This window comes from Nyctibius grandis, chromosome 12 (assembly GCF_013368605.1).
Source record: "Nyctibius grandis isolate bNycGra1 chromosome 12, bNycGra1.pri, whole genome shotgun sequence".
Lineage (NCBI taxonomy): Eukaryota > Metazoa > Chordata > Aves > Nyctibiiformes > Nyctibiidae > Nyctibius > Nyctibius grandis.
In genome coordinates, this window is record NC_090669.1 from 8072691 (window position 1) to 8094501 (window position 21811).

At 39.2% G+C, this 21811-nt stretch overlaps 1 protein-coding gene across 1 annotated transcript in view; it reads right to left on the reverse strand.

Moving 5' to 3' along the window:
- The window catches only part of TENT4B (terminal nucleotidyltransferase 4B), a 48944-nt gene that overhangs the window by 20826 nt on the left and 6307 nt on the right, over positions 1 to 21811 (reverse strand). Inside the window, exons 2-3 of the mRNA XM_068411280.1 lie at positions 5493 to 5616; positions 231 to 277 (exon numbers count right to left, since the gene is read on the reverse strand). Of these exons, the coding sequence (XP_068267381.1) occupies positions 231 to 277; positions 5493 to 5616 (171 nt within the window). The remainder of the gene's footprint in view (positions 1 to 230; positions 278 to 5492; positions 5617 to 21811) is intronic.

Here is a 21811-nt window from a genome sequence, read left to right on the forward strand (position 1 = left end):
TTTACCAATACATGCAAAATCTATATAGACAGAAGTATTATAGTTAATAGTCTTAATTACTGTATTTCTGTACACTTTGCAGAGTACTAATAGCTTAACACTTTCTTAATACAACAAGTATACACACAAGTAACACAGATATCGGGAGATCAGATAAATCACTGCAGGGGTACAGGTTCCACAAGGTTATCTTTTCTCTTGTACAGAATTTACACTGAAAAATTACTAACCTTGTAGGTAAATATAAACCAGTTTTAAAACTTCCAAATATCTGCACCTGAAACACAAGAACAAGATATATGAAAACAAATTGTCAGGCTTCAGAAGACAAGTTCTATTAAGTTGCTTGTAAAGGCTGGTTATTGCTACCCTCCATTGGCAGATGTTGGTACTGCTAACAGGCACATCCTGAACAGGAGTACTCTTTTCTGTTAAAGCGTTTACAGCTTCAGTGTAGTATAAATGGCTCATCTTCATTGTTATTATCCACGAAACATGAATACCTTTTCTTTTCCTACTACAAAATCTTCTTTGTAATGTAAAAATTTTCACCATGACCAAATTTGGCAAAACCAATAAACCAAAAGATTTTGAAACACTTAAGAATGACAGAATATAAAAAAATCCCAGGATCAGTTCAATTTATTTTTGCTTTCATATCTCAAAGTATACCCTTCAGTTTTCAAAGACATTTTCTAAGTTTAAGTTTAATATATTTCCATTGCTTTGCCTACTTAAAAAAAAAAAATCAATCATGATCCTTTTTTTTTTTCTGAATTACAGAGCAAGTAGCACAACCTTGTTTACTTCTGCTTAAACAACAAACAAAAAAGTTTCAGAAACATTTCACATCCCACAGATTTAGTTTATTGTGCTGGATTTTTACTAGCACTGGAGGTTTAAATGATCAGGTTTCCATTGTAAGCTGTCCGAAACCACGATCTCATTAACTTAGCCAAGCCTCGCAGGGAGGTCAGACTCATGCGCTAAGTCTCAAAGGGGAAGTGGTGAGACTTCAAAGTAAAAATATCTACACATTTGGACTAATTTTCAACCAGTCGGTCTTCTGATGTGTTTCCTGGAGCCACCTTACAGACTTGCATATTCTGCTTTAATGAGTCTCGTACACTAGCTTGATTGCCACCTATTTGTATGTCAAGTGACCCACTTCTTATGTTTTTCTCCTTCGGGATAAGAAAAAGGGGGAGATGGGAAAATATGATGTTTTGCAACTAAGCGTCTTTTTAGTAGTCTAAGAAGCAGTATGAGTGCTTCCTCTTGATTATTTTATATCACTTCACTCTTTTTACCCCCTCACCCCCATCCTCAACAAAAAGCACATGCTGGCAGTAAATTTAATGTTGAAAGCTCATAGCTTCTCAAGCTAAAAAAGACTGCAAGAGATGCCACAGAACTAGCATCAATATTGTACTAGATCTTGACAAAAGCATAAAGGCATCACTAAGCTAAGAATGTAGAAATAATTATTATTACTATTTTTAATCCAGGATAATAATAAAAGCATCCTCTGTGAAACTGTTTGAGCTCAGTCAAACCAGGATTTATTTGGCCACCAAAAATGTCTGAAAAGTGCTTTTGCACAACAAAACAACCACTGATGGGTTTGGAAAAAACTAAACGTGCTTTCACATTACCAAACAAAATAGTGTGTTCAGCTGAACAGCAAAGAGAGCCTTTATTGAATAAACAACCCTGAAAGTATTCATAAACTTACTGATACAACATATATGACCTTTACTGAAAGGAATGAGACAACATCTGCTGTTGTACAATATTTTGGAGTATGAGAAACACTGAATTATTATAAAAGAAACCCACACCCACACTTCAGTCCCTCTCAGCAAATCTGGAGAGATGGAAGAGTGGGGAAATTGGAACAGAAATTTTAAAGGATTTTGATTTATTATCAAATCAGAATTTAAACTGTTGAAGCTCTGCAGCCATGCACATATATTTAAAGCATCCCAAATACAGGACGCTATTATGACTTGAGAGATCTGAGCATTAATTTTTTGTGGCGTGCCAACGCTGCCAATTATGTTTTTATTCTGTGTGGACAGAGATATGTATTTGCATTCATAAGATAACCTAAGGCTTCACAGTACTGTAATCGACTCTCCTACTCCTGTATGATGTTGTTACTATTTATCCTACGTTTCTGTAAACTTGTTCATATTAAATTCCAAAGTTCCTGAAGGAGCTTTAATTACAGTATGTGTCCAAATACGTCCTTGCTATGCACAACAGAACTTGGAAACCCACAAAAGCTTGGAAAGTCCTTGCTACCAAAATCCCTCCATCAAAACAACAAGAAAAAAAAAAACTACCTGTAGCCAATTTAAATTTCTCTTTCTTCTACATCAAGTAGAATTTTCTGAAGTTCGTCAGACTAAATAGAGTTCATCTTTCTATTTCCATTCCCAATCGTAATATTTTCATAACTGAAGCACGTAAAGTATGCAGCATCGCCTCTTCTCACACCTACAAGGCCACATAATACTCAGACATGAAGCTGAGGACATTATGACAAACGTATCCTAAATCCCACTGTTTAAGTACTTATTTGTTCAATAGTCAAACTTTCATATTCAACTGGTCAAAATACTTTGTCTTAAAATGCTTCCATTTAGTATTTTGGGTTGTTCAGTTTCAGTGTAATTAAAGCCTTTCTTACGGTCAGAGCCTTGCTGATGCCAAGAACAGTTCTCACTTACTAGGAATGTTTCCTTCTAAGCACATTCCCTTGAGTAAGAGAGCAAATGACACAATTGCTAACTTCTATAAATAAAGTAACAGTTTAGGATACCTAGTTTTACCCCCCCTCCATCTGCTTTTTCAGCCTTTTCCTAAGTGGAACAGGAAAAAAAAAAAGTATGTGCACAGACACATTCCTCACGCTCTCTATGCATTTAGATTCATGAAGCCTGATTTTCCTTTTCTTGGTATCTGACTTTTTATAGAGTATGTCTTACCTACGTGTTTAGTGAGAAACTACAAAATAAGTGTGTGTGTTTAACTTACAAGTTTATTTCAGCTGAAGTCACTACATCTATGACTCAAAATGAACAGCTTAAACATTAACTTATCACTTTACACTACAGCTAAAGCTGAGGACATTGGACCAGATAACACTCCACCTTCTCAGAGCATGTACTCAAAACTTAAATCTTACAAGTAGCTAAACCAACACAGATTTCCAAAAGGTTAGTGATTAACTCAAACAACTGAAAAATTACAACAAAACACTGTCAAAGTTGAACACGGTTGAGTTCAGCAGTTCAGTTCCCAAGCAGATCCGCAAAGTGAGTATTAGAAAAATAACATTACAGTAATTTCCAGGTTATAACCTGGCATGCTGTTGTCACCGTTCAGTTCCCTTCTAGCCTCCAGAAAATGGAAGGGCATACAAGAGGAGATCTCTTCCTCGATGTTAACAACAGCGGACAAAATGCAGAGTTAGGCTTTAAAGAGCAGTTATTGACTTGAGAAGAATGAACTGGCATGCTCTTGCTCTCTAACATTTTCAAGAACAGCGAAGAAAGATGGTCATGGCAGTTTTAACCAGCACTAATTGAAAAATGAACTCCAGTTTTCAGCTGCACGGTGTGTGCTTCTCAGTCACATTACAGCTAAGCCCAGCGGTCAGCTGTCACTGTGTGGTAGGGCTTGTAATTTGCTTCCCCTTCTTTAAAAGATTATGGCTACAAAAACCAGTTTCAGTAGCTTAAAGAAAGACTATTTTCTCAAGGCCCCAAAGTCTTACATATATACATAAATTATTTTTAATATAAAAGACCTAGCTTTTACAGATCAAGTCTGTCCTACAAACAGAGTACCTCTGGAAGCATTAAGTTCCTGTGGCCCATTCGAAGTGTTAGTGGTAACAAAGAAAGCTCCCCTGGTAATAAACCCTCTCACCCCATTACACCAGTTAAGTTAGCAGCATACTTGTCCAGGAAATAGTGGCATCTTCTCTAGGCTGAAGTAATCGGTTATTCTGGTGAAATCCCCTACTACAAGACACTGGCAGGGTGTACCATAGTAAGAGCTGTTTCATACCTGCACTGTTTCCTGTACTACTGCCTGTCAAGACTGGCAGCCCACTACTGCTCTTAATTAGGGTCTACAACACTGTTTCACTGGGTTAGAGGAGAGCAATACAAGACCTGTGAGATATGCTAAAGTCTCTTACACAGTTCCCTTGGAAAGGTTCTTGGTTTTACTCAAAGAGAAAATTACCAGCCCCGTGTAGTACTGACTCTATCAACTCCCTATAACTGTGTGAAGGCGGCTGTCGCTGACTGGAGTGTGCTCCTTCCATATTATATGTCACTAATACGTTGTCCATAACAACATGAACCACCTTGGAAAATGTGAGTATGTTTTACCCACAAAACCACACACCACATACACATAGCTTATACAGAATTCATATTCTGTCATATTCTGCCAGTTTCTAAAAACACATTCTGAAAAAGAACTTAAGAAGATCTGAAATGAACAGTGGTTTTAAGACACTCATGTCAAACACTTATCTTTTACCGTGGCAGGATCAAAGCGCATTCCTTATACTTAGGATTCTGCTGTCTGAATTTGGTTTGCTATTCCGGCTAACAAGCCCTTATTTTCAGCTACTGTTATCCACAGATAGATGACTATGGCTACAAATCTGCACTCGGGAAATGAACACCATGTTAGTAGAAGGATACAATTCAACTAGATTCAATTATGCTAAAAATCCAACTATGTCCACATAAAACCACCTTGAGTTGTAAAAGCAACTTCTCTAGCTTCTCTTTAATTCAACCTTTATTAAAAAAAGCACAGCTCTGCACAGGAGAAACTCTTGTTTCGGTTGAATAAAGTACTAGCAAAAACCTGTCTTTGGTGGAAAGAGGCATTAGAGGCATTATATATCTAACAAAGAGAGAGAGGAAATCTATAGACTTGTTTCTTCCTGTACAAAAACCTGGATTCTTTATATTTGTAAGATACTTCAATTTAGTTTAACTGCCCATTAAAAATAGCACGGTCTATGTAATGTGGCATTGCATTCCACCTTAATAGACTTATTCAGGACCACAGGTCTTTGGACTAGAAGCCCTGCTACAGACTTTTTCAGTCAAGCAATGAGTTTCAGAAGATTTTGGTTTTAACATAATCTTTTACAAGCATGTATGCATGCCTGATATGTTCCCATTAATCTTAGTAAATAAATATTAATGAAACTAAATGTTGCCACTCCTCATGCCTTTTCTTTGACTACAGTAGGTCTAGCTTGTTTTTCTATGTGTGATAGAAAACATTGATCTGTATTATTCTAGAAATCACCTCTCTCATTTGACCAGAAATCCTTTTTTTTTTTAAATATGGAAAAATAAACAATATTTTCATTATTCAATACTTCACAAAGTAAAAAGACACAAAATGTTGCTTTTATATATTAACAAATAGAACAGTGTCCTACTCACATCTGCCTTAGGCCAGAGCTCTTTTATAACGTTTTCTATCCTGTTCACCACTTCCATTCGCATTCTCTCTTCTTCAGGTCTGGGAGACATATATGTATAAAAGTCAATGATTTCTTCATGAAGACTAAGAAAGAAAAAAAAAAAAAAAGAACAGAAGGTCAGGAAAAACCCACAGGAGAATGAAATACCAACTACTCTAATCAAACATGCTTTTTAAGGTCCTGGTTACCTATTTAGCTAAGGGGCAGTTTAAGAGTAGTATGCAATTGAAAAAAAAAATCCAGATTCACAGCGCTTAGTAACATCGAGTTTCACGTTAGTTTTTTATGTCATAGGTCAATATTGCACGGCATTTGCTAAAAGCGTGAAAGCAAATCTAAATCCAAGCATCTTCAACTCACACTGACAGTCACACTCTGTATTTTAATGCCAGTGTAACACAGAAATGGTTCAGTGTTCAACTCCGACCGCAGCTGTATGCTCCGAGTACACACTTCGCAAGAACTCAAACAGGAGGTTTTCAGCCCACCCTAGCCAGCCCCTTGGCACCAGCCAGGCAGCTTCGGGCAGCAGTCTGGATTCAGTATCAAGCTTTTAGAAAGCTGACAGTAATTGTGCCAGTGCTAGAGCTAGAAGAACTGCTTCTTCTACTGCTTAGAGAAGACGCATAAACTAAATACATGCTCTCTCCCCACAGCAAGAAAGTAAGTAGTACACACACCGCAGTGGTGGCTCAGAAGAGTAAGTGACTGACAGACAGTTAACCCATATATTTGACATATATTTTACCATATTACATGTGCTTCTCACAGTCAGTAAGTTATGTTTAGATTGCCTACAATTAGAGCTGAAATAAAAATGTCTTCATACAGTGCCACAAATTTCTATGCTGCTGTAATATCATAAACACATCATTATCTTGACTAACAACATATTTAAAAAAAACAGACGCAATCCTTTAATTCCAGCAAAATTCAGAAAAACTCTGGCACAGAATAGCTAAATTAATTTCATTTGTTTCCTGCAAGGACCATTACAGTAATAGCTAGTTATTTTTTAAAAACGTATTGTTTCTAGTTACCAAGCACTACTGCATCTCTCCTTAAAGCTCTGAGGGCCCATCAGAAGAGAGCAATTTATTAAGAGCAAGCCCTTAGATGAGATGTGGAATCTAGTAATTCCCCACTGCACACACAAATAAATCAAATGTTAATAACTGGAAGTTGTACACAGGTGTCAAAAAAACAGATTAAAATATCTGAAAGTTGTACTTAACAGAGTCAGGGCAGGGATAGAACCCAAACCATCTGCATTATGTTCTTCAATACTGCAGTGTTACGAACAACACAAGCTTCTTTCTCCCAGAGACTGAAGAATAAAATATTTACATTACTTTTCACTGAGCATTTATTGAAATTTCCCACACACGTGGTTAGGGGAATAGTCATAAAAGCCTAGCAACTTGAGGTGGCCATCACCACAGGCTTTCTATAGCCTAACGCAAAGGAAAAAACTCCTCTGATGAGTTCCTCCAAAGGGAGATCCAGACAGATCCCTGACTTAGCTGTTCTCAATCAACCTCTGGAGAAGCTTCTCCTCTTTGCCAGCTACAGAGGAAGCCTTACAAACACGTAAACTAAAAACTAAAACAAAACAACCCCCCAAAATGATCTCCTGCAAAAATGCAAGGCGCCATCTCCCTCCTCTGCCCCCATTATTGCCACACTGGCACCAAGCCCTGTTCACGCACAACATCTCAGGTACCACCACAAGGACGTTCTAAACAACGCAGCTGCAATATTCATCCTGACAAATGCTGTTTTCGGCATTTATTTTGACGTTGATAGGAAACTTCTGACCTCCTCCTATGGCTGCTTTCTTGCCTTTCCTTGGAAGCTTACAACCTGGGGTTAACGTGCACATTCCAAACCACCACTGCCATCCCTTACACGGGCACTGACTTCTCCGCCTTTAGCTTTTCAACCATCTCCTGTTCTTCTATTCTTCACTGCTATTCAACATGTTGGCACGTAAATCTTCTTACAGCTACCCTCTCATTGCAGAAATTGAATTCAGATGAGAAGTATGCAATGAAGGACGAGTTGAGCACTCTAACAACCAAGTTCACTCTCCAACCCCACCGCCAATCACACATACTGAATTGCTAATTTAGTCTCCACGTGCTTGATCACTAAGGTAACATTCAAAAACAGGAGCAACAAGGAAAATAGGCAAAAAAAGGATAATCAAACTCGAGAAAACATCAATTATTTTTCAACTAATTTGGTGAACCAGCTTACAGAAAGACCTGGGAGTCAGCCCAAAGCTTCCTATCATGTCTGGCAAACTGCACTCTTTGCAGGCTACATTGTGGGGAACTGATCAAGCAACACAGCCCCATTTCTGCCTGTGCTCCTCCGGACTAGCTGAAAGAGACTGGTTACAGCCACAAGGCGCAAGATTTGCCCCAGAGCAATGTTTTTAGCAACATAAAACTGAGCGCACGCATGCACTGCGTGCCATGAGGAGAGGCACCACATTGTCTGAGGGCACTTAATGGCACAAGACATGCTGGGGTAATACCGAGGGACTATCCCTGGGGAGAAATTCATGTATGGCACAGCACAAATCCATACTGCCCATCACTAGTGGACTCAGCTGCTCCTGGGCTTCCACTTTACGGGAGTTAATTGTTCCCCTGCCCCATAAGGGAACTTTGAAAGAACAAGGCAATCAGAAATGAGGTCCCCAAAGTGCACAAAGGACCAAGCCATATAGACAGTGCAGTTCTCAGGGCACTTCTCTTTAGTAATTCCACTGACACTCTTAATTGAGATAATTATATCAACTGGTGCATTCTTTAGAAGCACATAAAATAATGATGTGTTGTCAGAACCAGATGTATTTCTTTTTCTAAACATAAATAACATATGTCTGCATCTCTTTAAACGGGATCCTTCTCGTTCTTAGGTAGTCACGTAAAGCTTTATGGCAAAACAAAAAATTAAGCAGCATGCAAACACAAAGAAACTTACATTACGCATGCACTGAGTGTTACTGAACAATGCAGACGTAGAAAAAATGAAATCTGAACTCTTTCAGTTACAGAAGAAAGGCTTAAAGACTACTAGAGAAAGTCCCCATCAGCATGCCAGTTGGAAATACTACAGCCGTATCTGCATCTCGTCTGCTCCCACACTCCATGCTGCTAGGACCGCCTGTGCTGCACAGAGCCACAGCACGCAGAAGGCAGGCAGAAGCTGTAAAGGCTCAAGACTACACCTGGAACTGTATTTCCCTGCCCAATGATGGTGGCTGCCAAGAAATAAGAGAATGATTAATTAAAGCCAAGACAAACAGAAGTAGCCACATGCGGATTTCAGAGCAGTACAACATGACTTAGAGGCGTGACTCCAATTAATGCGGAGTTAAGGCAAGCTGTATTGAAAATTAAAACTCAAGGTTATTCACTGTCTTAATCAACGTCTATTATAGTCACTGTTTCTCAAAACAATTTGTTTGGATTAATGGACTCTGTTTACAAGAGTCTCTAGTGGAATCTTGTATCTTTAGTCAAAACAAAGATCAAAGAGACTGAGAAGTTATTTTTGGCTTCATAACAGTATTTTATTATTTAATGCCATTACATTCATTAGTTATTTTATATAAAAGTCCTTAAAAGGAGTCTCGGTTTTAGAAGGAAATTACACTGTAATAAACCTGATTTCACTATGGAGAGATATTTCATTTGGCTTTATAGTCATATTGATGCATACCAACACCCAAGACCTACTCTGGACGCACAGAGTTCTCTGCAATGCATAAGAGCATTAATTTACTGTATTTATTACAGTAAATAACAGTAAATGAGTGGGTCTTCGTCCTGTACTTCAGGAAATCTCAACACACTGGGGAAAGAAAATAAAATAGTCTCTTACACTTCCTCGGAGTATGTTTTAAAACAAAGTACTAGCTGTATCACACCCTGTTTTCAAGCTTGGTAAGCTGATTTCATCAGAATTTCACAGACAGAACAGAATTATAGGGAAGAGAAGCCACTAAATTTAGTGGATTATAGCATCTGTTATGTTTACCTGACAGAGCTAGTGATGCGTCATTAGAAAATAAACTACGGCTGCAAAAGTTGTAATCACAAGGAGGACTTCCCACCGTAACATCACTGAACAGCACCACCAGGAACGCAACTCTGCCAGACTCAAGCCGTTTAGGTGAAAAGCCGCAGCTTTTGTGCAGATGCAAGCACTACGGCACACAGGGCATTATGTTTCTTTCTTATTTTGATCACACCTTACTGTATTTTGTAGCACAACTTGTGGGCTCTAAATGTGCAACTCAGGATTCTCAAACTAGTTTGCGTATATCCAAGATGTTGTTATTCTGGAGGATGAATCTTACTGCACCTCTGGCAATCAATTAAAAAATAATCACGTACAAACAAAATGTTATTTCTATTTTATACGCACAGCACACAGACAGATACATGGCCAAGCACATACACTTGACCATACACTTTGGCCACCTGACACAAAAAGCGGCACAACTCGCTATTGCTGTAAGTGCAGAACTGGAACCAGGGGTGGCTCTGGGAGGCATGTCACTTTATGAAGTGACTGGAGATACTGCAAGTTTCACTTCTGTGCACCAGCATCCTGATGCAGATGAAATGACCAGCCCACTGCACTCGCAGGTTTCGGCAGCCTGGAGGAAGCAGCCTGACACGACCAAAGCCCAGCGCTCGCCAGCCACACCAGCGGCTGCCCCAAGCGGGACCATACCCTGGCCCTTCCCTGCCTGCCCCGAGCAGCTGAGGAGCAGCACACAGTATTGCTGAGCAGAGCAGCCAGCGAGATAAAGACAATTCTGACTGGTTTTCCTTAATCACAGGGTAGCAGTTAAGTATTGCCTTTGTGTGCCAACGTGCAGTATTATACTAACCAGAGTAATAAGTTTTAACTGAAAAGTTTCCTGCTTTTGTCATTCTGGAATTGTGTTATACTTCTACTCTCCTCTGGCTCTTCTTCACTCTTCATTTCACAGGAGAAATTATGCAGGCATGCATGTTCTAATTTCTCTCACCAGGGTGTTACCCATAGCTTCTGCTCCAACTCCTAAAAACGACTGGGTTAAAAATCCTGCTCATCCACCCAAAGAGTTTCCTCTGCCTTGGGCATGTATATTCCTTGCACAGGCAATGCTATTTGCAACATCACTGAAGATAATTTAAAACAATGGATATTAACCACATGCAAAAAAAATTATATAGTACTCGAGCACTACAGTTTATTCTTTGGCAGCATTTTCTGAAGGAAGCTTCTTTTTCAGAATGATGAAAATCTACATTATTTAGAAACTCTGTGGCCAGTGGGCAGAAGTAAGCAATAAACACACAGATTGCTTTTGCCTTCCTCAACTCTATACTTTAAGATGAATCACTTCTGATTTAAGAGTTTAGTGATTTTACATTGACACTTGGATCGACACAATATTTGCAATGTACCCCTATAGCACCAAATACACCTCTCGTATCTGAATTTTCTTTGGATTAATAATTCCTCTAGGACAGTGTTTAGTTGCCCCTACCATTTTAACTCTCCTCTGGAACAAAAAAAACAAAAAAAAAAAAGAAAAAAATCAAAGGCAACAAAGAGAAATATTGTAGAATTTCAGGTTTATGATTGTTTTTGGGGAAGAATGTGAAGGAGGAACTTGAGCTATTTTAGCTTCTTGAAAGCATCAATACTTAAGAGTCCTAACTGCATCCATCCCTTCACTCCCAACAGGAAAGCTAGCATTGCACAGGAGAAGAGAGAATAACTTCAATTTAAAGCTTCGCAAGGTGTTTTACTAAGAAAAACATGGTACCGGTTTTGCAACTGTAAAAAAAAAAAATAATTTTCGCAGGCAATTCTGATCCTTCAGAAGTTTCACGAACTAAACAAAGCTTTTCCCTCTCCCACCTGTGACTTGCTTGCTCCTGAAGTGGTTTTGAACAAAATTGTAACTAAGGTAAAGGAAAGACACGGAGAGCCCCATCCTCCCTCTCCCCCTCACAACTGTATTTATTTTTTAAAAATATTTATTTTAGAAGGAACACTGACACTCTACAAGATGAGGAATCCAACAGCTTCCCAAATTAACTTTCAGTTTTAACATTAATCTCCCACAACCTTAATAAAATAATTTCTAGATTACTATTAGCATCTACATGTGTTGAATAATGAAGCAGGAACAACAGCAGACACTGTAAAGATGACAAGTTATTTTTCCCACCTACAAACTCAAAGAAAAACAAACATTAGAGTAGTGAAGGGAACAGTAAATATGAAGCATCTGCTGAGGTCCTCTCCCTACCACCTGGGCCTCTGTAGCAGACAAATTCTTTTAATATTTGCTAGGTTTTAAGCTACTGAAAGAACACCTAACTGCAGGTGATTTAATAGGCAGTTAAGTCTTGCAGTGACTGAAACATCAGTCCTTGTAAGAAACTAAAGTTGTGCATAATAAAGCAAACCATTTTCAAAAGCCTCAAGGACTCTGACCGTCACTTTTAATATCCTTAGTTACTGAACCATATCAATATATTATAGGTCACGTAGTAACCATATTTTGAGCCACATATGGCCTATGGGAGCTTTCAAATGAAACATCCCAAAAGGTGTCCATATTAGTAACCTGACAAAACCAGGAAAGCTCAAGGAGCTGGGTTTTTGATCACACACATTTTTCTTCAGTTCTGTTCACCCATTTGAAATGCAGCTTCACAAAGTATCTTTTCAGAGTTTACCTAGAAAAAGACATGCAGAAAAAACAGGTATTCCACTGCCATACAATTACTAAACATCACTAAAAATCAGGATATCTAATGTGTAAAGCAGTTTCCTAAGATGCAAATGGAGAACTTCACTTTGCAAAGTGCTAGGCGAAAGAGATTTATTTCTGCCCCCTTCCATTATACCCCAGGTGTTTGTTACCACTCCCCAGCTTCCTGGCGACAAGGTCTGTTATAACATGATTACACAGGCCTCCCTAATCCATCTAAGGCAAAGTTAGCCAAGTTAAATCCCACTGCCTTCATCAGCTCAGCTAAAGCGGCCAACTTCTCCAAAGCATGGTGGGGAGCCCGAAGAGAAGCCCTCAAGGACGGCGGCAGCAGTCACTTCCACCCAGACAGCAAGGGACGAAAAGAAGCCGGTGGAAGAAACCCCTTCAAGCAGCACATCGACATCCCGAAGACTGGCTCCGGCAACCAAGCAGTATTTGAGTAGCTTTCCGTATTTACCCAAGAACAGCTTGACCCTTCTGACTAGCATTTGCCATCTGCTGAGTAATTCACAGAATTGCCTTTTAGGACCGAAGGAGGGCAAAATTTTCACAAATATGTAAATGATTCAGGAATCCAGATCCTATTTTCAAGACTAATGTCTTTCAGGATTAATCTAATCCCTCTGACATTGAGTTTGAAAACATTTTTCTGAATGGAGTTAATTTGTTCACTTCAACAATTTATGGTGGATTGACCACACACATTTCTTCAAATGCTGAGGAGCAAAAAAAGATGCCACAAAAATGTGCATTACAAAGACCTAAAACTTCTATCCTGTGCAAATATTTGAAAACCTAAGCCTCCTTGTTCCTCCCAATCAACACCCATTCCCCCAAACCCCTCAAATTAACATAGCTTTTTATTTATGTTCTGGATTTAACATTAACTTATTGGTTTAAATGCATCATAAAAAGCACTAAAATAGCACTGTCTTAGGGAAACAGCCAAAGGGTAGTAGAGACATGTCAAAATACAGGAGAAAGCAGCAATGCGGGCAGTCCTTTTCAATTTTTTAAATTGTTAACTCCACCTTTTCAGGTTTTTTTTTTTGGTTTTTTGTTTGTTTGTTTGTTTTGGTTTTGGTTTTGTTTTTTATTTTGTAGATCCTTTGCTTCAATCAGGATGAACGCTATCTTCTTTAAACTGATTCAGGTTATTTCTTATTAAAACTCCCAAGCATATTCTTTAGTCAAGCAGTAATGTAAGAGACTCTCTTTCTCTGACAATGTAGAATTTAGCATTTTTTTGTCTGTTTATAAATTGCAATGTGTGCTCTGTCTTCTAAAATACATTCAGACGTACTAGAATTTTTCCTACAGAAATTTGCCTTTTAAAAGGAAAAAAGTCCTACTGAACTTTAATTATAAATCAGATGCTTGAATTAGTCCTATCAAAAAGCGATCTGAAGTATATAACTCTGCAACCGATCTACTGGCTTTTAAACCCATGCCATATGCATACTCAGTCTTGCTCTCTATTTTTACAGCATTTCCAGCAAAAACATCAAATGCCAACTCGAACGAGCATTTTGAGAAGTACCCTTATTTCCCATTGTTGTTTTTTTTTTTTTAATCATACTGTACATAAAAACAATCTAGCTGAATCACTACATGCGTGGGAATAGCCTTCTATTTCTTCCCTGGGAAGTATCTACATATCGTCCCTCCTTCCCATCTCTGTAAGCAAGTGCTATGAGAGTCTGCTGCTTCTCTTCTCCCAGGCAATGGGTTGCCAAAGGCAGGCATGCGTTTTGCTAACAGAGAGTAAAAAAAAAATATTAAGAGAAACTGCTACCTCAGCTTAGCTGAAAAAAAAAAAGTACTGAAAAAAAGAACAAGATTAAGCAGGAGAGAAAGGTTTTGTTCAAGAAAAAAAAGTGGGAAGAGCAGAGATGGGAAACAGCTGTTTTATTTCATAATGACAAAAGGGCTTCAACTCTAGTAATATCTAATTATCTTGAAACACACCAGTAAATCCAACATCTCCTATAAAATACTACCACAAGGTTTTTCTTTAGCTCACTTGTACAAAAGTATTAGTCAGTTGGAACAGTTACATATACAGACCAGCTATGCAGTTTGCAACCACATAATTTAAAATACAGACATATATTTTTGAAAGCTTTTAAGCTTAAAGTGCAACTGTTAGCACGCACTTCATACATTCTGTAATTACAACTTGGGGTAAATTTCCAAACAGCTAAAACCACAGAGAAGTTAAAGGTATCTATTTCCTATAGCGGGGAATTAGTAATTCCTCAGCCTGCCAATTCCCCTTGCTTAAAAAGCTCTCACTCAAAAAGACCAAACAACAGTTTATAAGTTTGTTTTTAAACAAGAGCTTAATAAGAAGTAAAAGCAACTATCAGTATCAGTAGTAGCTCAATGCACATTAGCTGAACTTTTCCAGTAACACAGTGATGTTTGGGTTTCTGTCAGGATTGTTAACAAAAGTTACAGCCAGCAAATCCCTGCAAGGCTTGCGAGCAGGTCTGACCCCTTCTGTACCCGCACAGCAGGTAGGAGAAGAGAGTTAGGGGAAAAAAAAAGTGTATCAGATCAGTTTTGCAAATATCACCAGTGGTGTTACTATTAAAGCGGACAGAGGGACACAGCAGGTCAGCTAATACACATTTCTGTTTGCGTTCATTAAGCTAGGCTAGCAGGACGGTTCTTTACACATCACTAGTATATTGCTACTATTGTGCTAGTGTAGTAAATATTATCACACAAACAAACAATCTGTGACCTGCCCATAAATGACACCGCGTGCTATCGGGCAGAGGCGACACGAACGCATTCCCTGCAGGCTGACAGGCGTGTCCGATGGATAACGTGTGCTCGGGAAAAAATCCCCATCTGAAGCCTGATTGCAGTTAAAATCTCACACCACAGACCTTCGTTACCATGTAAACGGCCGCGTGTGTGGCAGGTCACCCAAGACAAAGCCAGGCAAGCCTCACGTGGGGATCAAACCAGGGTCTTCTGGCACAGAAGAGAGGGGAGAAAAGCCCTCTACTGTCACACACACAGCGGGTTCTGCCTGGCAAATACTCTTCTTGTTTATGACTCAATAAATTATTTGACTTGAAAGATTAGTTAAAGGAAGGAGAGCAATGTAATTATTAACTTCCGCCTCCTTCCATCAGGGCTGATTTAAACTTTCAAACATCCGCCCCAAATAAGCCCACACCAGTCTCTAAGATGGAAGAGAGACAGACACTACCACACTCCCAGGCTTATGCTGTTCACCACAAAGCCAAGTCAAAAAGCTGTTTAAAGTCTGAGCTCCCACTTGCAGCGGGTACTGCTTACACATTTATCCCTGCAAATTAGTAACACACACCTGAGAGAGCACTGTGCTAACTCCAGAAAGCCACCTCATGTCCATCTGAGCAGCAAGCCTGCCTTTTAGCTCCTAAGTAGGCAGAAGAACCAAGAACAGAATAAAACTCTTAACACCTCTGCTTCAGTAACACATTAGATCAAACTTAAAATAATTTAACATAAAAATATTAAGTCCAATAACAAGCTAAAGTTGCAGTTTGTTAACACCTTTTCAGCTCCAGCATAAGAACATTTTCAAATTAAATCTGAAGTACTGGTATGCCACCTGGAAAGTCAGTGCAGATTACCAAAGCTTTCCAACTTTTTCTATCATTCATACTTTTGGGTGGCTTTTTTTTTTTTGACAGGAGGGAATTTTCCACAGCGTTTTGGAACATTTGAGGAATATAAAAGTGAGCCACAAGTCTCTTTGGTTGCATCTCCTACATTAGTAATATTCAAAACTTCTTATGAAAAGATCTGAAGTTAGCACTTACTATTAAAACCACAAGGTTTTAAGTTTCTATGTTAGATTTATATTCTTCAAGCAAAATGGGCAAAGATCCCAACTTACCTGTTTAGCATATATTCAGAACCAGCTTATCACCCATTTATTACTTGTTACTGCACTTTGGTGACACTCTGCTACAATATTAATACAAGTTTAGATGTGCTGCTGTCATATCCTGGCAAAATTCAAATCCCAGAAGTAGTTCTCCCTCTCAATTCCAAATGCTCAGAAGTCACTGGGGCAGGTGCACTTTGAGGGAGGAGGAGGAGGAACAATCGCACATACTATAGCAAGGTACAAGGAACATTTCAGGCAACTTTTTACTTTGATGATGTGTTATCTTTACAGTAAGCATGTACACAGTGAATTATGTTCAGATTAAACACATAGTATTCATTTGGGACTCACGATGCAGTAATATGCTCCCTTAAAGGTATATATATTAGAAACTATTTGTTTATATTGTAGTTTGTTCTCTTGTGCTCAGATACTCCCACTTGCAAGGCAGCATGCAGGGGTACCAGAAAACACATGGGCTAGGAGTAGCAGCTCTCAACCTGCAAAATATTTTGGAGAGTCGCCAGCCTCCTTTTGCTTTGCTTATCACTCTGGGCTAGAAAGCTGCAAACAATAACCATCAAAAAAGGACAATGCCTAAGCAGATCACAGAAAAACGTTTCCTGAGGTCACCTCTGTTAGGCCAGTGATACAGATCCATGCTCAAGAGCTTCGATGTCAGGAACTGGAAGAAATGCTTCCTCCTCCAATGTAGGTGACCAGTCTCATCCTTCAAAGTACCTGGGGAAGATGGTCTCTCACTAACCCAGTGGATCAAATAATGGTTTTTATCTTCTTCTTTCCCCTGAAGCTTCAGCTAGCACATCTGTCAGAAAACTACCAATATAAGCCCAGAAAATACTTTACTGAAATACTTCCCATGAGTCCACAATCTTAAAATTTAGAGACACCAATATATGCTCCAAGATGACTTAAAAAAAGATTTCAGGCAACTACCTCAATTTATGGGTTCTGCTTGGATGTAAGGACAAAAGAATCAGCACATGGTGAAAAAAGGGGCTTCTAATGGTTTGAGAGTTGAATCCTCACAACTGATCCAGGCCTAACATCATGTAGCTGAATGCTGGAACCCACTCTAGGATGGGACATCCCTGGCATGGCACACCTCCTCCTCATGCTGTCCACACGTTGTGCATGAACATATTTGTGCACAGTCTTCCGGCAAAAGTAGCAAATGGAGAGCGAGGGGCTGTGCAGAGCTCTCAGAAACCCGCTCAAGATTCATCCAACTCACTCACTCAAACCACTCTCTCAAAATAATTTCAGTAATAATTTGAAGATTAAGCAAACGTGTCTGTTGGTGTACCAAGAAAGTGGGCAGAAGATGCAGCAGTGGAGAAGAAAGAGAGCAGAAGATGCAGCAGTGGAGACCAGCTATCAGAGAAGCGTGAGAGGGTCGCTGCGAGCTCTACAAACTGCTGAACCAAGAGCAACTAGAACAAGCACGTTTCGGCACGCCTGAAGCAAGTACGCTGCAGAGGAGCAAAGGCTGAAGTGAACTATTCCAGCATATAATGTTCAGTGACTTAATGCCTACAGGCAAATATCACATTATACAAGAAACAAGAGAGGCAGTTTGCTATTACACAGTTATTCTCTTTGTTTGCTCCAAGGTGCTGTGATGCTGGGAGCCAACACTGCTACTTACTGCCACTGAAACATTATCTTTTACCACCTGTACATGCCCTGTCACATCTGGCCAAGTTGTAACAAGAACAGCATGAGAAGATCACTAGTTAATTCAAAATTAGATAGATTTTGGCTAAAAAAATGGTTGCAGCTGATGTATAATGTAATTACAAGACAGCAACAAAAGCAAGACAGTACTGTCCTTTCTGCCTAATCTCAAAAACTATCCCATAGGAGGAAATCCAACAGCTCGATGAGGCAAACTTCTCTTTCACCTGATGCTGGAAGCAGAGGTACATATAAAGAAGCTGCTTACCTCAGATAATGAACTAGCTCTTCAAGACAAAAATCAACATGAAAATGTTCTCCTGTGAGTACCTATCAAGTATGACTACTACAAGGAAAAATCCCCATGGATGAATGAGAGTAAGACAGTGAGTCCAAAACACAACCAGAAGGCTAAGTAAATAGAAGATCTTCAAGCACATGAGTTGAATCACCCTACTGAAGAAGAGCATGACATAACAAAGCAAAAATTAAATAAAATAAACTATCAGGACCTCATTTTTTCAGCCTGGCTCAATATTGACCCAAGACTGGGTGATTTGCAATCATGATCATTACTCAGATCAAGATAGCTCCTTCACTGCACTATGTTTAACTCAATACTTCAACTGACAGTTGTGGAAAGCTTGCTGGCCACGAGTACCTCTGAATACGTAAGAGAGAAAGCCATTCTGCAAGGCTAAGTCCAGAGTAAAACGTCACACAATTTTCAAAAACGATATGCATACTTATTTTAGATTAAAGTCAAAAGCTCACTGAGGGAAAAGGGGGAGGAAGGTAAATGCATGTAAAGAAGTATGCTTTTTGTAACAATCTCCTTGAAACGAAACAAGCAAAAACCCCAAAACCAGAACAAAAAAACCTTTTGCTTTTTGTAATACACAAGAAAATATCAGCTGTTCCTAAAGTAACAGAAGAAGTGAACAGCTTTAAAATTAACACAGAGAGACAAAAACTTAAGAAGAAAGTTATCACAGTTCCTCAGTCTAGATCAATCACAACATCAAGAGGTCAGGCAAGGTCAACAAGCTTTGATTAAGGACTTGCTATCTTCAGACTATACATTGACACATAACAGTAAGATCAACACCTTAGTCATCAGACTACAGAAAGATATTCCTGCGTGCTGTATTTTAGCGGTATTCTTACTCTAATTAGGGTATGACATTATATGAAGGGCTTACCTGTACTTGGTATTTGTGACAGGTTAATGCAAGTTCTTTCAGATTTTACTGGGTCCATAAACAAAGTAATTGTAAGAAAGCATGTGACACTTTAAATGTGTGTACTTAAATCTACCTGGAAGTAAATCTACACTGAGTGAAGATGATGTGCCAATGTTCCTACTCACCTACACACCTCACTTCCCTAATTTGGAAGTTTCTAGAGGACTCTAATGCTTGTATTTGCCCACTGTTATATCCCGTTACTTGCAAAATCACAACACTATTTCCTCCATGCCGTCTAACAACATTTTCAATATAGTGTTGGCTATTTCCCCTCTAATAAATCACGCTCACAGGATGGAAGAGTGGAGATGCACAGACACTTACTTTGATCCTAAGCCTTTGCTTATCTGAGCCTCTGCTACCATCGTTTTCCAGTAAAAATCCTGTAAAATGCAATGCAAAAAAACCCTGCAAGATGTATGCGATACAGTATGGTGATGGAGAATTCCACACTGTAAAGCCTTCTCAAGCAATTGCAGCAAGACTGTGCCTCCTTAGCTGCACATCGCTTTTGAGTAATTCAGCTGTAGTTCTCATGCCATGAAGGACATTACAAGACTGTCAGAGAGGCTGATCTGGAATGAGGGCTCCCAAATAATCTTGTCACCGCAGGAGGAAGAAAATTAACAGATGTTGCTGATGTACCAGCATAAGACATCCTCAGACCCAGTCATGCAGCCAGTTCATCCTTACACTGAGCTGATGTGCTGTAACTGCCCTGGAGCAGCTGCCTCCTACCTGCGCCCTTCTCTCAGAGCTTCCTGGCCCTGGTACTCAATCAGCTCAGGGGCTGTGCTGCTCACACTCACACAGATTTTGTGACACAGCTTTAAGGGTCAGAAAGTTAACCATCAGGGACAGCCAGTATCAAAAGAGCTACACAGAATGCAGCAATCCTAACACATTAATTGCATGATTATGATACAACACATGAGTACTACCAATACAAACTTACTGAAGAGATTTAAACAGGCTCTAGAGATCTGTAGGAGAGGTTTTTGTACAAACTTACAAACAAAGAGTTCTGCTACCTCAATCCACATCTATCTCTTGCTTTGACATAAGTTCATAGTATTCCTGGAAAAAATTCCTGCTATGTTATCTATTGTAGGTTGAAGTTACAAAATGATTAAAGTTCAAATTGCTCCTTCTGTAAAGCTATTTGCAGCCTAGGAAAAATATCTGAAGCCTGCATACAGTTCACTAGTTTTCCTTTTTTTTTCTTGCTTACAGGAGTATTTGCCTTAGCCTCAATATCTAGGCAAAGGGACAGAAAGCAATATTCAAATATGACCGACATCTTGAGCGCTCTTCGGCAGTTCATCCAGAAAGGTAATTCAAAAAGACTAACACTCATAATTTAAGAAATCCCAGCATGTTCCAATAACGAACTAGCATGCCAACTGCTCACTAAGAACAGCAATAGTATTTCTTTGCTTATAATATGTATTATGCAAGATTTTCACTGGTTATGCCTCTGTATCACTCCCAGCACACACACCTCCCAACACAACACCTAAGCTGGCTCTAGGCCCCATTCTGCCACTGTCGCCAGTTCCGACACCCAGCAAAGAGAGCACAGGAACCACTGTTTTATACCACATGCAACATAAACGGAAAGCTTCAGAACAACAATCACCTCTGAAATTTTGGCATATGCATTATTCTGGGAGCACATACCCCATATTCAGAGATGTATTCCGAACCCCCATATTATGAGGTCAATGAAAAGAAATATGAAGTATTTATATTACTGCCTATTTTGATAGTAAGCTTATGTACACAACTTCTCAAAACCCCATTTCAAAGTTTTGCAAATTCCCAAAGTAAAAAACAGACCTCATACTCCAATTTTAATCAAGTGAACAGAAACTGCCCAGGAATAAAGCATAACAGCAAGACGGTTAAAAAAAAAATTGAAGGAGAGAAAGAAGCAACCATATGCTTTCACGATACAGGTCTCCATCTGTTTGTGTTCCCTAGGACCAACAATATGATCTCAGGCTTCCTAAAATTGACCTTATACTAACAGTCTGCCAATTAAAAAACAAAAACTACAAGCCCAAGATGGTTTAATATAATACTAGTAATTATATTAGGTGTGAACAGGGTGAACAGATCCTCTTTTTTCAAATGCATACTGCTACAGAAAGCACGTATTGGCTCTTGGGAATCAGCAAGCACACAAGAGGGACTGACATACTCTTCCTATTACTTAATATAGACATCTCTATCTACCAAAAAAAGTCTGCTAAATGTCTGTTCCTTATATAGCCACTCCAAGGTAAATAGGTGTCCAAGTCCCAAACAGAAGATAAGAAGTGGAGAAAACAAAGCAGTTCACAAGAATACATTCCCATGCTGTTTCCTCGCACGTGTTGAAGTCAACAGGCCTCTGAAGGCCTGAAATTGTTTAAACAAAACATGCCAAAATGCTGGCACCATTCCAAAATCCTGCAAGCTCAAACAATAGTTATATAATATTTACAGTGTATTTCCTAAAGGTTGCCTCAAACTGCCTTTAGCCCAACATCTTCATTCCCTAGTAAACTTGTGTCTTTCCCCCATCCCCTCCAAAAGAAGTAATGTCTTACTACAGGAGGCCGTGGGGAAATACCCGATTTCACTTCCATAAA